Source organism: Erigeron canadensis, chromosome 7, assembly GCF_010389155.1.
Source record: "Erigeron canadensis isolate Cc75 chromosome 7, C_canadensis_v1, whole genome shotgun sequence".
Classification (NCBI taxonomy): domain Eukaryota; kingdom Viridiplantae; phylum Streptophyta; class Magnoliopsida; order Asterales; family Asteraceae; genus Erigeron; species Erigeron canadensis.
In genome coordinates this window covers 32274331-32291402 of record NC_057767.1, presented here as the reverse complement: position 1 = coordinate 32291402, position 17072 = coordinate 32274331, and the positions used below count along the sequence as shown (strand labels likewise).

Genomic DNA, 17072 nt, shown 5'->3' with positions numbered 1-17072 from the left:
GGTCAATGGAAACCATGTGCGATCATATGGTCGTTGCCATGTCACATCATAACACTTCACTTTTCATGACTTCCCCCACCAACCACATAACTTCTCTAAACTCTTTCGTTCTACATAGCTATGCATGATCATGATTTATTAACATTGTTTGGACAAGGATTCGTTAAGATAATTTGTCGCTAACATTTGTTCTCAGCAAGTCCTTAACGAGTCATCACAACATGAATTAACGATAAGTCGAATGACTCATCATTCATTTTGTAAGTCAAATTTGGACGAAAAAGTGAAGGAAAAAACTTGGTCCAAGAGGGTCATATGACTGACATTTATAGGTCACTTATCTATTTTAATTTTGTTTAGTGACCAAATTTTGGTCATTATGATAAGTTAGTGACCAAATTTTAAGTAGTCACTTTTCGTCACTAAAGGTTCGTCATTAATTTTGTTTAGAGACCAAAATATATTGTTTTTGGCCACTAATTTTGTTTAGTGACCAAATTAAGTGACCATATTTTCTTAATGGTAACTAAATAAGGTTATTAGTGATTAAATTTTAATTGTCACTAAACAAAGTCGACACTAATCGACATTTTTCTTGTAGTGAGTCAAATATGTAAGTCCTCACAATGTCATCTATTTCACCTAAAATAGAGAAAAATAAAAAGACTTTTTAGACGCATAAGTTGCAAAAATCTTTACCAATGGAACGTTGACAACCTTAATATCATCATCCATACCTCCAAAATGTTGCATTCCTTTTAATCTCTATATAAGACAACACTTGTGAAGAAACTTTTTTCTTGTTGGTCCAAGAGTAATGTTTTGCATTTTACAAAAGTCTTAATCATAAAACCTGAGTTGAATCTCACTAAGTCTATATTTCATTACTAGTTAGTCTAGTGATCATAATGTCAAACATTGTATTCAAGTTAGTTTATCCAACTATAACTCTGTAACAAAATGCGAGCAGTGATACTGAATGTGGCCACAAATAAGTTGAATGATCCATAAAAATAAGTGTGAAAAAAAATCATCAAATAATTCGTGATGAAAACCCTAACAAAATGCGATATAAGATGAAAACCCTAACAAAATGCGATATAACAATAATCCAAATAGTAACTCCTATTCCCATTCTACTCTTTTAACATAGAACATATATAATATCAGGAAAAAAAAAAGTTTGTTTATGCTAAAATTACTAAGAAAATTATGGTGATTTTGATATAAACAACTTTTTCTAGGCAAATGGTTTTGTGAGTAAATACAATGAATAGTGTATCATTATAATCACTACAAAAAGATTGATTCCCAAGTCTCTCTTTCTCTTTCTCTCTACACCCCATATTCTCTCTTCTATTTTTCTTTTTCTTTCATTCTCTTCACACCTTTCTCTCTCTCCCTCTTCAAGATTTTTTGTGTCAGAAACAAGTACAATATATATATAATTTTCCTCAACTTTGTACTTCTTCTTTCCTTTGTGTCAGAAGAAAATCTTTCATCCTTTCTCCTTTTTCAAACAACCCTAATTTGATCCCACCATGTCTTCACATGATAATCAAAAATCACTCATACCCACAAATCCTACTAATACCCATCTCAAGATCCAACTTGCCTATCAATTTCTTCACAATCTAAACAATCTTAACACAAAAAGATCAAATTTTGACAACACCCAATTGAAGATCAATAAAAGATCTCATCGTGTCAAGATCGCGGCCTATGCGTCAATGGCTTCCGTGGTAGGGACAAGAAGAGCTTGGAGCCGCACGATTTTATGGAGGATTAGAACCCGAGGCACGTTAACAAGAAACAAGAAACGGGTTGATCATAAAACTAGCCGTGTTCGTGTTCATAACCGTGTTCACAAGAGAAGAAACCCTAATTGTTTAAACCCTAAAAGAGAATACGTTGTTGACCCGTTTGGGAATTCGGGTCAAGAAGTGAAGCTGAGGAAGCTTGTGCCTGGTTCTGAAAAAATGGATGCATGTTGTTTGTTGGATGAAACTGCTGATTATATTAAGTGTCTTGCTACTCAGGTAGAGGTCATGAGAACTTTGGTTGATTTCTATTCTACCATCTAAATATATGTATATATATGTATATATATATGCATACAATGAATGATACACACACATATATATAAAGACATATATGTATATTGATTATGTATTATGTATACATACATGTATATGTCTTATATATATATATAGATACAAAATTATATAGTTTATGTATAATAATATGTCAAATTAATGGAGAAGATTGTGACCTTCAAAAAATATATATATGAAGTTGTTTATATACAAAGCTTTTGATTATCTTTTTCAAGAACAAATCATAACATAAATTTGCAGAATAGAAAAGTGGTACCAACTTGGCGTGCTTTTTTTTCAGAATTTTTGTCAATGTTTGTGAAAGAACTTTGCTTTTAAGACTTCTTTTTTGTGTTAAGTATTTGTTGTGTAACTAAATTGTAGAAATTAATAACACATATATTTAATCTTTGTAATTGCTTCATATATAAGTTATTTTTGTCAATGTTTTTGAACTTAAGAACTAGCTTTGCTTTTTGGTTTTTAGACTCCTCTTTTGTGTAATTAGTTACCAAGTTATGTAGCAAATTTGTAAAAATTAATAACACAATTGATTCATTAAATGGAACATGGTTTTCTTCTATAAATTAACATACAAACTTAATTCTTCATCCCAAATCTACATGTTTAGAGCATGGACCTCTTAGAGATTAAACAAATTAAGAGTCGTGTTTATGACGTTATTATCAATTAACAGACACTTTATTTAAGTATCGTACGCTATATCGTTGCTCTGATTGGACTTTGATTCATATGAATCCACATTTCATAACGATTATAGGTTAATAATTCATGGAAGGTGCACCTAATCTATCTTATCTTTAAAGAGATTTAAAAGCAATTTATATTATATGGCTAATATAATACCCCATTCCTCTAGAAAACCAATCTAGCTAGCTAGTTGTATATTTACAGGTTTTATAGTTAGATCATAACTAGAAATGAGAGTCAAGCTAATTAAGGCCATATATTTAGGTAATTAGAGTTAAAAAAGAATGTATTAGTTTATATACTTAATCATGTAATTAGTTAGTTTTAAAAGATTATTGACATATGAAGAACAAATTAATTGGGCTTCCCATCAATTCAAGTCATACCCCCATGTGAAGAGAGTATCTTTATCTTGGTATATAATCAAATCAAATATTTGTTCTTTTGTATAAAAAAATCATCTTTTGTGCCAAGTTCCTTTTGCTACTTTTTACTTTAATCTGTTTTTGAGCAATCTTGTTTTAGAAAATTGTCTTCATGTCAAACATTTCACACGAATACTATATTTATAGTTTGTTATCATGTCTTTAGCATATGTAGTGTTGCCATGTTATAAAGCTTTTACGTACTCGTATTAATTAGTTTTGTGACCTTCTATCAACCTATCTTATTTGATAAATAATTATATACCAAAGGTTTACGTTGTATTTTGAATACATGTTATCGTAAGAAATCATAGTTTGAGGCAAATTATAAGAATGTAACTAATTAAAATGAAATGACGAAAAATATTACTTATTTTTTGTGTTTGATACATGTTTAGTTCTTAACCATAATAAATATGGACCATCACTTTCCCATGATGATGCTTCAAAAAGTCATATATACCACATATAAAAGTCATTTAGAATAAATTAATACCTTTTGAATATTTTTTGTATGTATAATAATCCTATTAACTACAAAAATTAAGAATGGATGGCCAGACCTTTCTACACTTTATGAATTTTAATATTCCTGTTTTGTGAAATATCTTAACTATTTAAGAATATTTTTTGTAAAAAAATTAAAAAATGTATGGTTCATGATTATAAATTAGCGAGAAAGAGAGAGGCTGGTATAGATTCCTTAAACAACTGGCTAACTTTAGATTTTAGAGTTTAGACCCATGTGGAATTTGGCCAAATGTATATATACATATACACATCTGTATATGCATTTCAGATTCCCTGTTATACACATGATGCATGTTTTTATAGCATATAGGAATTCATACATATACAAAGTCCACTTTTAAAAATTACTTTTTATCACTATTAATTTACAACCGTTTGAATCAGTCATGTGTGCCCCGTATTATGTAAATCTGATAGGAAAAAATATAGGGAAGTGATATTTACATGTTTTGCTAAATTTATCATATTTGTGTTTTAGTAATTTATACAGTACATTCAAAAAGTTATACCGTATGATAGATTTATTAAAATGTGTGCTCGGTTGTTTCAACCTAGTGCAATGTAGTTAGAGGCTGTAACTTGAAGCTGAAAGTCGGACCAACGTCGATATTGTTGAGGGTTTTAAAAAGATACTTTAAAAACAAAAAAGCTCTACACTTCAGACATTTGGATCAGTAGTCTCTGTAGTCCGTGTGATATGTTTGGTTACGGTTCATCATTTTGATCCATCATATCTTTAGCAAAACAATATACATAGATCGAAGAGCGCATAAGGTTGGATTAGTCTGTTTCCACACTCTAACCTCAAACATAAATCAGACTCAAGCAGATGGAAGTTTAGCGAATTACTTACAAATGGATCAATTTAGATTATTCTCAATAATATAATCTCTGGGTCAATAAATTAGTTAAACTACTTAAATAGGTTAAATGTTGCTCACAATATAGTTTTGATGCATATAGCATCCTAAATTGTTGTCTACAAGTAATGGGTTACTGACTTACTGGATACATCCAATACATTATTAACATATTATAAATTGGCAAAACCAAATTTCCGGGTGCTAACCAACCTGACCCAAACCTACATTCATAGGTCATTCTCACATATGCCTTGTGTAACCCCTACCACCAATATATGATTAATGGATCAAGCCTGAAATCAACCCATCGTATTTTGGCTTGAAACGAATAAATGTTCACCAGCAGTATGCTGAGAGCATTGTACTCGATATTAGGCATTTTGCCTGGCAGAAAAAGCTACATCTAGTACTGGATTAATGATTTGGCCAACAATGTCCAAGTTCTTTTTGCCAAGCGAACCACGAATTCAAAAACGTTATATACTTGGAAAGGAAATAGAGGCACAACACTTTAAACTAATTCTATAAGTAGACAATATACAAATTACATCAAAGAATTCGTGTCAACGCACGGAGCAAGTGTGCCTTTGAAACCCAAAAAGCCAACATTTACTAGATACCCATGTATTAGCGTTTATCTTAAGTCATCTATCATGTAAAAACTATTTTGACTTGTATTTAGTTGCTACACTACACTGCCTATAACGTATTTAGCTCTACCCAATAATTGACTAAAAATTGCTAACCAAGAACATCATTTTATTCATTGGCTAACGGTTGAATCGGTTTGTCGGATGAAAACATACGGTAAGTCTCTGATTCGAAAACCATTGCCCCAAAAAGAAGCCAGGCAGAGTCCCATTATTGCCATTGCGACCACTGAACATGCAGGTGGAACTGCTTGGCTACTTCCCAGGAATTGGGTTGCAAGGAGTCCTGCCAATGTCGAGCTCTGCATTCCTGTGCATAGTGAAATCGTTCTGCTTACTTCCTCCTCTTGCCTGTTATAATAACATTACAAATACCAAAAACTTGAATTTAACAAATTTGATCAATATTGGTAGAATACGAGGGGTGGAAATTTTAACAGATGGGGACAGCTTAAAACGTATTCATTCACTTCAAAAGGGTCCTATTATTCCTGGTCGAATTAGGTTGGGCGGCGCTCACTTTTTTGGTCAAAACTGGATCAATTTACAGATGAAAAATAGCATCTTAAGATTCTTTTATTGAATAATATATTTTTTGGATAAAATTGACGGGCAAATGATTTAGGAGATTTATGCCTAAAAGCATTGGGTAACTTATGACCCTTGTAACCCGTTTTTCATTGCGCAAATTACTTTTAACCATTTCACCCAGAATAGACCCAGCCTCAACGTGGATTATGAACACTAAAACAGGTAAAAGAAAAACACACCTACAGAACGGAAGTTTGGAAATCCAATAACCGAAGGTAAATGCAACTGCATGAAACGTCAATACAGGCCAAACCAACTTCAGACCTTCTGTTGACAGAATTTGGCTACGGTTAATAGCTAACGGACTGCCAATACAAATTGAAGTACAAAACATAGCTACAAATGGCATCACGGGTTGAAGAATAGATACAACTGGTTTTGCATATGTATTAAGTGCTAAGCCGAGTGTGACTGGAAGAAGAACAACCTGCAAAGTAACGACAAATACTCGGAAATGAGAGATTCAGAACTAATAGAGTGCATGATGGAGGCGGCAATTCTGACCTGTTTGATCATAACTGGAAAATCTAGGTTCCGTTTAACATATCAGACTGAAATATAACTTAAATAGAACACGTTAAATATATTATCCGATGATACGGGGTAGAGATTCGTCCAATGTATATTTCTAAAGCAACCATACTTTACATGCTATTACTTTATAGAAATTTAACTTCTTTAACAGAAAGTGATTTCACGCTAACCTCTACACCCATTTATTTAGTGTCCAACATGACCTGTTCTGACCGAACACCCAACCCCCCTGACCCACCCATTTTGCCACTTCTCCATAAGTCAATCAAGTTCATAACGGATTTAATTTTACTGATACCTGCAAGATTGATTTAGACATTGCTATAGCATCCACCGGGACAACTGATCCAATAAGAAGACCGGTTAAAAGAGGGGTAACAAGAACAGAGGCAATAGTACTTGAACTCGTTAAGAGAATGCTCAAAGCTACATCCCCGTTGCTCAAAAAACTAGCATAACTAGACAACTGAGCTCCTGCAACACACGACATTAACACAAACCCGGCATAGAAAATGGGGGACATCCCAAATGATCGTGCCACAAATACCCCTAAAGCCGGTTTCAACACATATTGAGCAAGAAACCCCAAAGTTAACGGTAAAGGTCTGCAAAAAAAAAAAAAAAACATAAACAGCATGAACATATTTTGGAACCCATGTTGAACTTTTAACGTTTAAACTAGTTTCGAGTATGATGCATTTTTATTACGAAACTAATAATTGTATTGACCTTTTAAAAGCAAGCATGAAATCTTCAATAGAAAGCTTAATACCAATTGATAACATGATTCCACCAAGTGCTGGAGCATAAAGTTCCTTTGACACCCTGCACATTTATTCGACTTTCTTAACCACACTTTACAAAGTAATCAAGACAAACAAAGATTCTATCTTTATTAAACCTCAATACCTATATTAAGTCAACTAAACAAATGGTACAAAAAAACATGACTACTATTTTAATAAAACTTGCACTCTTGCAATAACTTATATATATAACATCAAAACACTTTATTCACGAAACTACCACATTGGACCTCATTTAACACAAATCAAGCTCACTTAACTGCCTGCTAAGATGATGGTCCAAGTAACTGATAAAACCGATATGATACTTAATTTACCGCAAATAGTCAACATCTGATACGTAATTCAAGCTACTTCACGGTCCACTAAGACGATGGCCTAACTTCACTAAGAATATAATTCTCAAATCATATGGGTGCATTTTCAAATTTCTGACCTTTAAAACCAACTATTCTAGAAGGAAAACACATAAAATATAGGCCAATTAAACTAATACTTTTACACAATTGTCATGATATTTTTTCTAGTAGACATAAAAATAAACATGTATATATAATTATATAAAGTATGATATAAACATATAAATGCATAAACAATTCCTTACCAAGTGAATGTCAAAGGCTGAGACAACGCAGCAACCGCCGTAACCGCCACCACAAACGGCAACGCCGCCGATAAAATCTGTGACACGTCAGTTTTCACGGCAACCGTTGATCCTGTATTATAGTTTGTACCATAAGATAACATATTGAAATTTCCTTCTCTTCTATGCAACCCCACTTTCCCAATAAAAGGGTATGACGTAGAACACGCAAAAGCTGACGCCGCACCACCGCCGGCGCCGTTCTTGATCGCCGGAGAACGAAATCTTGGGTTATTTTTCATAAAGTTTGTGAAAATTTTGTGGGGTTTATGTTTTATGGTGTTTGAGTGTGAAATTAGTGGCGGGGATACTGAAAGGTGTGAAATTGATGACGCCATTTGTGTCGCCGGTGATAAATATTGAATCTTTTTTCCGGCAGGGATATGGGGGAGAATGAAGACTATGGAAATGATGATAAGTAGATGATGATGATAATAAAGTGAACTTTTTACTTTAAATTTAATAAAATCTATTGAAATTTGATTTGATTTTTTTTTAATGGTTTAATTTGAGAAATAAAATCTAGTACAAATATTGTTTTTCACTTTTTTGTTTATTAATATGAGAAATAAATTTTTGTACGAATATAGACATAATATTGTGTGTAAATAAATCTAATAATAAATTTGTGTATACGTGGTTGATTTTGGTGTGGTGTTTAAAAGTAATTAGTTATGATTTAACTATGAATAGTTGATAACTAGATTTTAGACCCGTGTTCAACACTGGACACTGGATTTACGATATTATCAATATTAGATCTTCATACATTTAAGTCATAAAAACTTATAATTTTAAAGAAACACAGTTTTAAGTGTTATATTTTGCAAGTTGTAGTACAATAATCATAGGTTCGTCACTGTCATTATTAGCTTTGACATATTGATGGCGCATGATCACAAATAATTTTTTTCATATGTTAAATTTTTTTTATTTAATTAAATGATTGTAAATTTTAAAAATTTCTCTCAAGTTGATGGCAAAAAATAAATATAAATTAAATATTCAGGGCTAAAAAGTGTAAATTATTGATGGAAAACAAAAAAAGTGTAAATTAATGAGACTTTTTCTACAAATTAATATAAATATTAATATAATGATATATTTGGATAATGATTATTAGGATTCTTAGTTTGTAGTTTATCTAAATGATGACATCATCAAAAGTCAATTTGATGAAATTGAACGATATGATTGGTTAATTAGTCATTAGTTTAACTGTCTTATAGTATATATTAAGATTAAGATTGTTGCATGAATGCATTAAAGAATTCTTAATACTCACTTTTATCAATACTAATCCATTATTAATATATGTCCGCATTATATCAACTTCATATAAAAACTTCGTATTAACTTTCTTTAAACCTTTGTGTTTTTTTATTTAATAATCAAAATGAATAAATGACAGACACCGTTAATATATGTTTTGTTCTTTGGTTTGTCGCAAACTTGTGTTACACCTAGTAAAACAAAATAAATTTCCAATTCCACGTACCACATGATTATAGTATTAAAAGAGTTTTACGATGTCATAATGTTGTATCCCCGAATAATCACGTGATATAACGGATGGTGTATCCCAACCAAAGTTTTTGGTATCTCGATCATATTGCTTCAAAATAATGTGGGCCCCCATGTCTGTAATGGCAAATCTGGTAGAGTAAAAATGGATCCCCTGTCATTAATAGTCTGGTCGGGTTATCAAAAATATGATCAGGATACCAGACGCCTAATATGGATGGTTCAAAAAGTTTATGACGAAAATGTAATACGAGTATCATGTAACGTGTCACAAGTTCTTCCACTAGTAGTAAGTAGTACTCCCATTTCGTGGTTCTTTGATTGGATATTGCAATTCCAACAATACATGATAATATGCTATACTTTCTCTCTTTCATCTAGTACATTATTACTAGGGCTCAAGGTCATGAAGCTATATTTTTACCCTTTCAAATCTTAATAATCACGTCCCTCCAACTCATTTAACCCTTCAAAACCCTTACAACTCATTTCTTAGACATTTATTACTTTTTCAACTCTCCCAAACTTTTTTTTTATACTCTTTTTCATTTAAATTAATCAAACATTTATAATAAAACAATTTAATAAAACATAAAACAACTTAATAAAACGATATAAATAAAACATAAAATCACCTATCACATAAAAACACCAAAATAAAACATAGTTTGTTACATATTTAAACAAATTACACTATGACTAAACTAGATAGATAAATAGCATAAATTCATTCATTAAACTCTCATCCATGCCTCGCCGCAATCGAGCGTTTTTGTTCCAACATCCACGCTAACATTTTCGGATCGGTGACGTTTGCGTGTGGGGTGATGAAGAACTTGAAATCACTCCTCATGCTCTTGTACCTTTGATGTCGCGTAGTCAGCGACTTCCACCCCAAAAGCATCCCCCTCGATGATGCACCACCAAAAACACTCTTTTTCCCTTGTTTTTTCTTGGGCGAGTAGGAGGGCTATCCTTATTCAAATATGGCAACACGGTAACATCGATGTCGTTACTAGACGACTCATAATTGCCTCCCTCCAATGACTTTCCCCGCGTATCCGAATGGGACAAACCTGCTTGCCCAAATTGCGGTGTCTCCTTCCATTTTTCTTCATTCATCACAATCTTTCAAGCCGCAACACTCTTGAAATCTTTGCCGGTCTTGGTTTTGAAGTCCTCCAACGCTTCGGTCATCACATCCAAATCATCACATCCATTTTTCCTTAAACCGACCAATATATATAATTCACGTAATTAAAGTATATATATAATGTACATAATTAAAGTATATATATATATAATGTACGTAATTAAAGTATATATATGATGTGCGTTTTTAAAGTGTATATATGTATATAATGAACATAAATAAAGTATACTACTTGGATGTAACATCCGTTGAAAGTCGTGATTGCGGTATTCTTTGCCGTCCATTTGGTGTTGAGACTATCTTATGATCGAGTTGTGCTCCCCAATTCCTTTGTGAAATGCTCCAAGATTCACCCCCAAAATCTATCTCGACCTTGTTCATTACCGACTTGTCTACATGTTGATATATGAACCCAAGCTTTAGGCAACGCCACCTCTTCATCTGGCATCCATTGTTTTTTATCCGCTCGGTTTGCAAATTTCCTTCTTGGAACCTCTTCTTGAACCACAGTTTCTTCAACTACAATTATAAACATGTAACAACTATATAACAATTAAAAAGTGTAACAATTATATAACATGTAACAATTTTATAACAATTTAAAAATGTAACAATTATATAACATGTAACAATTAATTAAAGTGTAACAATTATATAAATATATAGATAAAAACGTATAAATATAAATGTATGAATATAACAATTATACCAAATGGAGCTTCTTGTGTGTCGAGAACGACCTCATCATCATCGTCGTCGAGAATGGGTGTTGGCTTGCGGTAGGAATCGAATGGATTGAAATTTTCGAGATCTATCTCAGCCGTTTGGCGCGTAACGTATTGTCGAGGATCCATTACGAGAGGGGAAGGAGGATGATATATCGGTTGAGAATAAGATTGCTCTTTGAACATATACGGGAGGGGAAGGAGGATGATATATCGGTTGAGAATAAGATTGCTCTTTGAACATAAGGTTGACTAACTGGTGGTTCGAGAATATATTATTGTGAGTTTGATTGTTGTTGATATTTTTGATTTTGTGTTGATATTGTTGTTGTTATTGTCGATATACGCCTCGACGACCTCGTGAGAGACTAGCTACGTTTTGTTGTTGTTTTCCTCTCCATGGATCCATGTTAAATTGTGGTATATGTGATAAAGGTGTAGATTTGGTTGTGTTTTGGTTTGAAAAATAAATATGTATATATAGATAAAAAAAAAAGGGCGAATTTAAAAAAAAAAAAACGCACGCTCCAAATGGCTAGTCAAATGTTTAGTTGGTCCCTGTTGACCCAAAATACTCCAACTCATTAGCTGGTTTCAAACCCTCCCAAATCAACCCGTTGGCCAGCCCGCGTTATCGGCAGCTATCTTCACTCGGGCTGGTCCAACCCGTGCTGACTCCGTTGGCCCTTACCATTGTGTTAATAGATCAACGGTAAAAAAAAAAGTACTTTCATGAAGGCTTGAATTTAAGGAAATTCAAGTTCAAATCTTATAAAACAAGGTTTCTTTAATATGTTATCGTGTCTTTAGATGAACTATTAGAGGTTTTTTCTTACTATTAGGTATTGGGTGAGGGGGACTATGACCATGCGTTATAATATTCAATCCTCAGCTTTCTAAAAATAAACCTTTAATACACTAGTATTCCATTAAACACATACAATAGGAGAAAATAGTCATGCACCCAAAGCGATATATGATATGGTAATGTGAATCTTTATTAGTTTTTGGCGATACACTATCACCTGTTTTTTACTGTATTGTATAGTTCAATACTGCAAAACACATTTAGTGATCTGTCGTAAAAATTAATGGTATACAGATCGTTTCCCTTATCAATACTTTTAATATAATAACATAGATATAGTAATGTAAAATGTAGGTATAAAGTTTTAAAGGTATTTTTTTTTCTTTTCTCTTAAATAAAAGATGATACCCGAATGAATTTTATTAAGCTTAATTATAGAATTTACCAAATCGGCAAATAATATTAAAAGAGGCAACAAATCATCTCAATAACATAAGTCTAAGAAATGCCTCAAGACCTTAAACCAACCGGACCAATTCTACATATTAGAGATCTTCCTACGAGTACAATACTCTTATAATAGAGTACACGATGAATCATCAATCTTCTTTGCTTCCATACTTTTATAATAAATTTGATCAATGCACATTGATCGAATTTGTGGATGGTTTGAACTTTAGTGTCAGAAACTTCAATCCGACAGTCTCATAAATCTTCACAAGTTTTTGTACTGAACGATTTTTATTACAAAAAATTTAGCATTCGTTTTTTGCCATATGTAACAACGGTTGCTTCAATAGCCAAACATCCCACAATGCTCCATATACTCCTTTGAGAAATTGAAACGATAAATCTAAAATATTATTTCATGCTTCAGAGCTTTAAGCAAATTACAATATTTTTTTATTGGTTAAAATATGAAAGAGAATGTTTATTTTTAGATACCTCATAACAAAAACATAATAAAATAAGAAATAAGTGACTAATTGGAAAGTACTCAAACTTTGACACTTTTGTTTTTGTGGGATTCTATTAAAAAAAAACTTCATTTTAAGATATTGAAACCGGATAAATATCTTTTGTGGGGATCCGAGTTACTTTTGCTTACGTGGATTCGAATTAGCCGGTTATATCCTACTTCATTCCACGTGGCAGCCATATAGATATAGTAAACAAATTATGTTAATTATATAAAATAATGCATGGTGTTTTTTCCCTTCTTCTTACGCCACCAGCCCACCACATAACAATTAACCCAATGGACATCAAAATCAACACATACATATATATTTTTTATGGCAATCAAAAAACTCTACTATAAAACTAGCAAATTTATCCGGGTTCAACCCGGTAGTTTAATTAAAATTATAAAACTATAAAATATGCATGTAATTTTTGTTATTAATTATAAATCAATATGGAGATGATGAATTGAAAAACATAATAATTATATAAAAAATTTAATAACATAATAATTATAAAATTTTTTTTCCTGGTTTGTAATAAAAGATTATGAACTATAAATAAGTATTTAGTGAGCTATTTTAATTAAAAATATTTTAAATTATTTATGACATCATAATTAAAATAAATATTTTTTTAAAAAAATGTAAATATGTTACATTATAATTTTTTTAAAAATATTTTTGGAAGACAATTATCTTTTATTTAGTATAGAGATCTGCCATTCATATACACATACGCATAGATCTATACACACATACATAGATCTATACATTAAACAGCCTAAGGCGGATGTTTGTTGTTGGTGGCTGTCCCCTTCTTACTTCTTGTTGTTGGGGATTTAAGTCCGATCACCCCTACCAAAAATGGAGACAACCCGACGATGTAGATGGCCGGAAAAAGCAAAAAAGGTAGTTTTTTGGCCGGAAATCGGTAGATACTCTTAATTGGTCGAAGAAACAAGCAAAACCGTAAATCTAATATGCACCCCCGTCAACAACCAACGTCATCCACCACCGACGTGTTTCTTAGTCACCGGAATCTCATCGGTTAATATTTCCGATTCTTTTTCTCACACAGTTGCTTTAATCACTCAATGAATTCATGGACCAAACACACACAAAAGAGGATGGAGCAGCTTTGTGGACCATAAGAAGCTAGTATAGTCTGAAGCTGCAAATCGTGCGGCCCATATATCTGTGATTGTGGAATATATATGTGGAAATGAGACATGAATAGATGAAGTGTAATATCATCTAATAAAGAAATGAGTTAAAAAGAAAAAAGAAAATGAGTTTTAAAAATACTTTTAACATGGAACCCAAAAAATATATTTTAATCGGTTTCTTTCTCCACAATAGAACTTTTTTTTGTTAGAACCTCATAAAAACAAAAGCGTCAAAGCTGGAGTAATATCCAGACAATTAGCCCTAAAATAAAGTAATGCAATGCCCTAATATACCTGTATAATACCCATAATGAAAACGAGCATAATATCTGCGCGTTGCAGCGGCTAGAAGGCGATGACAATATAAAAAGGAGGCGGTGGTGGAGATCGAGAGAGGCGGTGGAGAAAGAGGGCAGCGCGAAGGGTGATAGAAGGTTGATGAGAGCGTGTAGTTATTAGAAAAAAAATAGGGAAAAAAGGATATATAAGGTTTTTTTGTTTAGGTAGGGGTGTAAAGGTATTATGGGAATACTGAAAAAAAAGCTTAATTTCCTAAAATAAATTTTCAATATGTTTTATAGGGGAGTATAGATAATTACAACATAAATTATTTAACCCTTAAAATAAGTACACTAGCTCTGTTACATCAATTATTTTTACATTAATAATCACACCGTTACCGTCACCGCCTTTAGCACCACCGCCAATGTGTCTAGTTACTTACAATTTTCAAAGAGCTCAATGGATCCCATCTATATTTAAACATAGATCCATAGTCCAGTCGTGTGATAAAATGATAGAAAAAACTCATCAGGGAAGTCTAGGGATATTTACTGTTACATGTAGTTTGTAGTACATACAGACAAGGAATACATTAAAATTATGCTTTGGATGCTTCGACATAGAATACATTGACCCGGTTTCCGGCTTATGCTTCTAATAGCACAAAATGTATAAACTAGTCTAGACAAGTTAAGTTGGATAGTTAAAAATATATGAATACAATAAGTACCATCACAAATCGTGTACTACAATGATGTCAATTTTGATATTCTGGCCAAAGTGCTAGTTACATGTAACACAATATACATCTAAAATTGAGCCATATACGTAACCTTAAGCCACGTAAACATATATCAACCAAAGAAGAATTATGATTTGAACAATTAACGGAGGATACCAACTAATCTGAGTTTCAATTTGTGTTGTTTTCTTCCTTTATATTTTTTTTAACTTTTTGTTTATTTTGCTTGTGAAACAGCTTAAATAAGTACAATAATATTGTTGGTGCAGTTATATATACAAAATGACTAAGCATATCACTCCCCTGTACAGACATGATTGACCAGAAAGAGATACCCACCCCAAGCAAAAACTAAAATACATTTGGATAAAGAAAACAAAGGAGAACAGTAAAAATAAACTTCACCATAATTTAGCGAATTATGTTTACCAACACCACCAACATAACAGACCGGGGGAAGGCGCCCCAGAAGCCGAACAGAAGAAACGTAGAAGCATGCACCAAACTATATGTTCAAGACCTCAACAGTGATAGAAATTCGCAGAAGTCTTTAGGTGATCGTTTAAATGTCAGACTATCAATACTTTGTAAGTTATGGTTCGTGAAATAACTATTCAGCATTATAATCAAACTTGCTTCAACATAACTACTCCATTAAGTTAGATAAGATGTTCATTAACACTGATCCACTAATTATCACATTTTAGTGGTGTATGCTGCTTTCTAACATATGTTGATTGCTATAGCCCACATGTTCACTTTGGTACACTGAGACACAAATAATTGTTGACCCAATTGTTCCTTAAATTGTTCATAAGATCTTTTCATCTTTGAGATCTCTTCAGACTTAGATTTTGCATAGTCCTAGCCATAATTATGCTTTTGTAATGATATCGAAACAAAATTGGGACCATCAGTCTTATCCATGCTTGTAACCAATCCTAATGGGTCTTAATTAGGCTTGAGCTTGAGCCTAATCTCTTTCTTGCGACAACAGCTGTAATCAAATGTATTTAATTAAGTACATCAATTCTACAAACAGTCTGATGTCGTTTTCAAATGATTTGGAATATTGAACTTTATAGCCATTTTAAGCTTGCAAGCAGTGATACTGTTCCTTTGAAGAAAAAATATGCATATATACTTGTTCGTCTATGTATTTATAGCAAGTCGTATTAGTCATGTTACCTTCATTATCGCGAGTGATATTCGCTTCAGAAAGATTAATTACTTCATGTTTCGGCCCTCTTCTGCTGAAGAAAGAAAACTATATAAACTCGTGTTTTCACATAACAAAACAACTTTATAAAACTTAAAAACGATCATACAATGTCATTAGCCTAAGCACACGAATCCATCTCTTAAATAACCATACATACATGAGATAAGAGATGCAATGCCTTAGTAGTTACATACATTGTCTTTGTTGAATTGCTGTTGCTTCTTTTTCTCATAAATTATAAGTTTATAACCATCAGAATACTTGTTATTTTCTTCCATTTAATCATATATTACAAGTATGGTATAAATGAGCTTATAATCAAAGCAACAACCAATTGTGGAAGGCCACAAATATAGTAAATAATCACCAATTGGGAAGCACAAGTAGGTGACTAAACCTACTAACTACCTACTTAACAAGGTATATTTCTACATCACACCAACATCTTTATTCTACATAGTTGTTAAGCACCATGTTTACTCCACATTTATACATTGAATACTAATACAGTATGAATACCCATAAATCATACTCAAGAAATAAAAATATAGTGTCATATTTTAGATTTGACATGTTCACAAGGCAATAAACTCGCAAAGAGCTAGTAACTTTTTAGCACTTGCTAACCCTAACTA

The 17072-nt window shown here is 32.4% G+C and overlaps 2 protein-coding genes and 1 long non-coding RNA gene across 3 annotated transcripts; 1 reads left to right on the top strand and 2 right to left on the bottom strand.

The window, feature by feature from the left end:
- Positions 1-1371: 1371 nt before the first annotated feature.
- LOC122608088 (transcription factor IBH1) lies at positions 1372-2147 on the top strand. The gene has a single exon (XM_043781174.1). The coding sequence runs from the start codon at positions 1542-1544 to the stop codon at positions 2082-2084; it is 543 nt and encodes a 180-aa protein (XP_043637109.1). The 5' UTR covers positions 1372-1541; the 3' UTR covers positions 2085-2147.
- Positions 2148-5124: 2977 nt separating this feature from the next.
- LOC122607005 (probable sodium/metabolite cotransporter BASS3, chloroplastic) lies at positions 5125-8281 on the bottom strand. The gene is made up of 5 exons (XM_043779921.1): positions 7812-8281; positions 7131-7226; positions 6700-7006; positions 6047-6294; positions 5125-5627 (listed from the first exon to the last, which is right to left on the bottom strand). The coding sequence occupies exons 1-5, from the start codon at positions 8186-8188 to the stop codon at positions 5390-5392; spliced, it is 1266 nt and encodes a 421-aa protein (XP_043635856.1). The 5' UTR covers positions 8189-8281; the 3' UTR covers positions 5125-5389.
- A 7177-nt stretch (positions 8282-15458) lies between these two features.
- Positions 15459-16493, bottom strand: LOC122609548. The gene is made up of 2 exons (XR_006325333.1): positions 16404-16493; positions 15459-16212 (listed from the first exon to the last, which is right to left on the bottom strand). It is a non-coding gene; the product is annotated as an uncharacterized LOC122609548 (long non-coding RNA).
- Between the last annotated feature and the right edge of the window lie 579 nt (positions 16494-17072).

Excerpts from the sequence above, each read along its gene's own strand:
- LOC122608088 (XM_043781174.1), top strand. The coding sequence starts at position 1,542 with ATGTCTTCACATGATAATCAAAAATCACTCATACCCACAAATCCTACT.
- LOC122607005 (XM_043779921.1), bottom strand. The coding sequence starts at position 8,188 with ATGGCGTCATCAATTTCACACCTTTCAGTATCCCCGCCACTAATTTCA. Across the intron at positions 7,007-7,130 it reads TTCATGCTTGCTTTTAAAAG|ACCTTTACCGTTAACTTTGG; the intron begins GTCAATACAATT and ends TTTTTTTTGCAG. Across the intron at positions 5,628-6,046 it reads TCCAAACTTCCGTTCTGTAG|GCAAGAGGAGGAAGTAAGCA; the intron begins GTGTGTTTTTCT and ends TTATTATAACAG.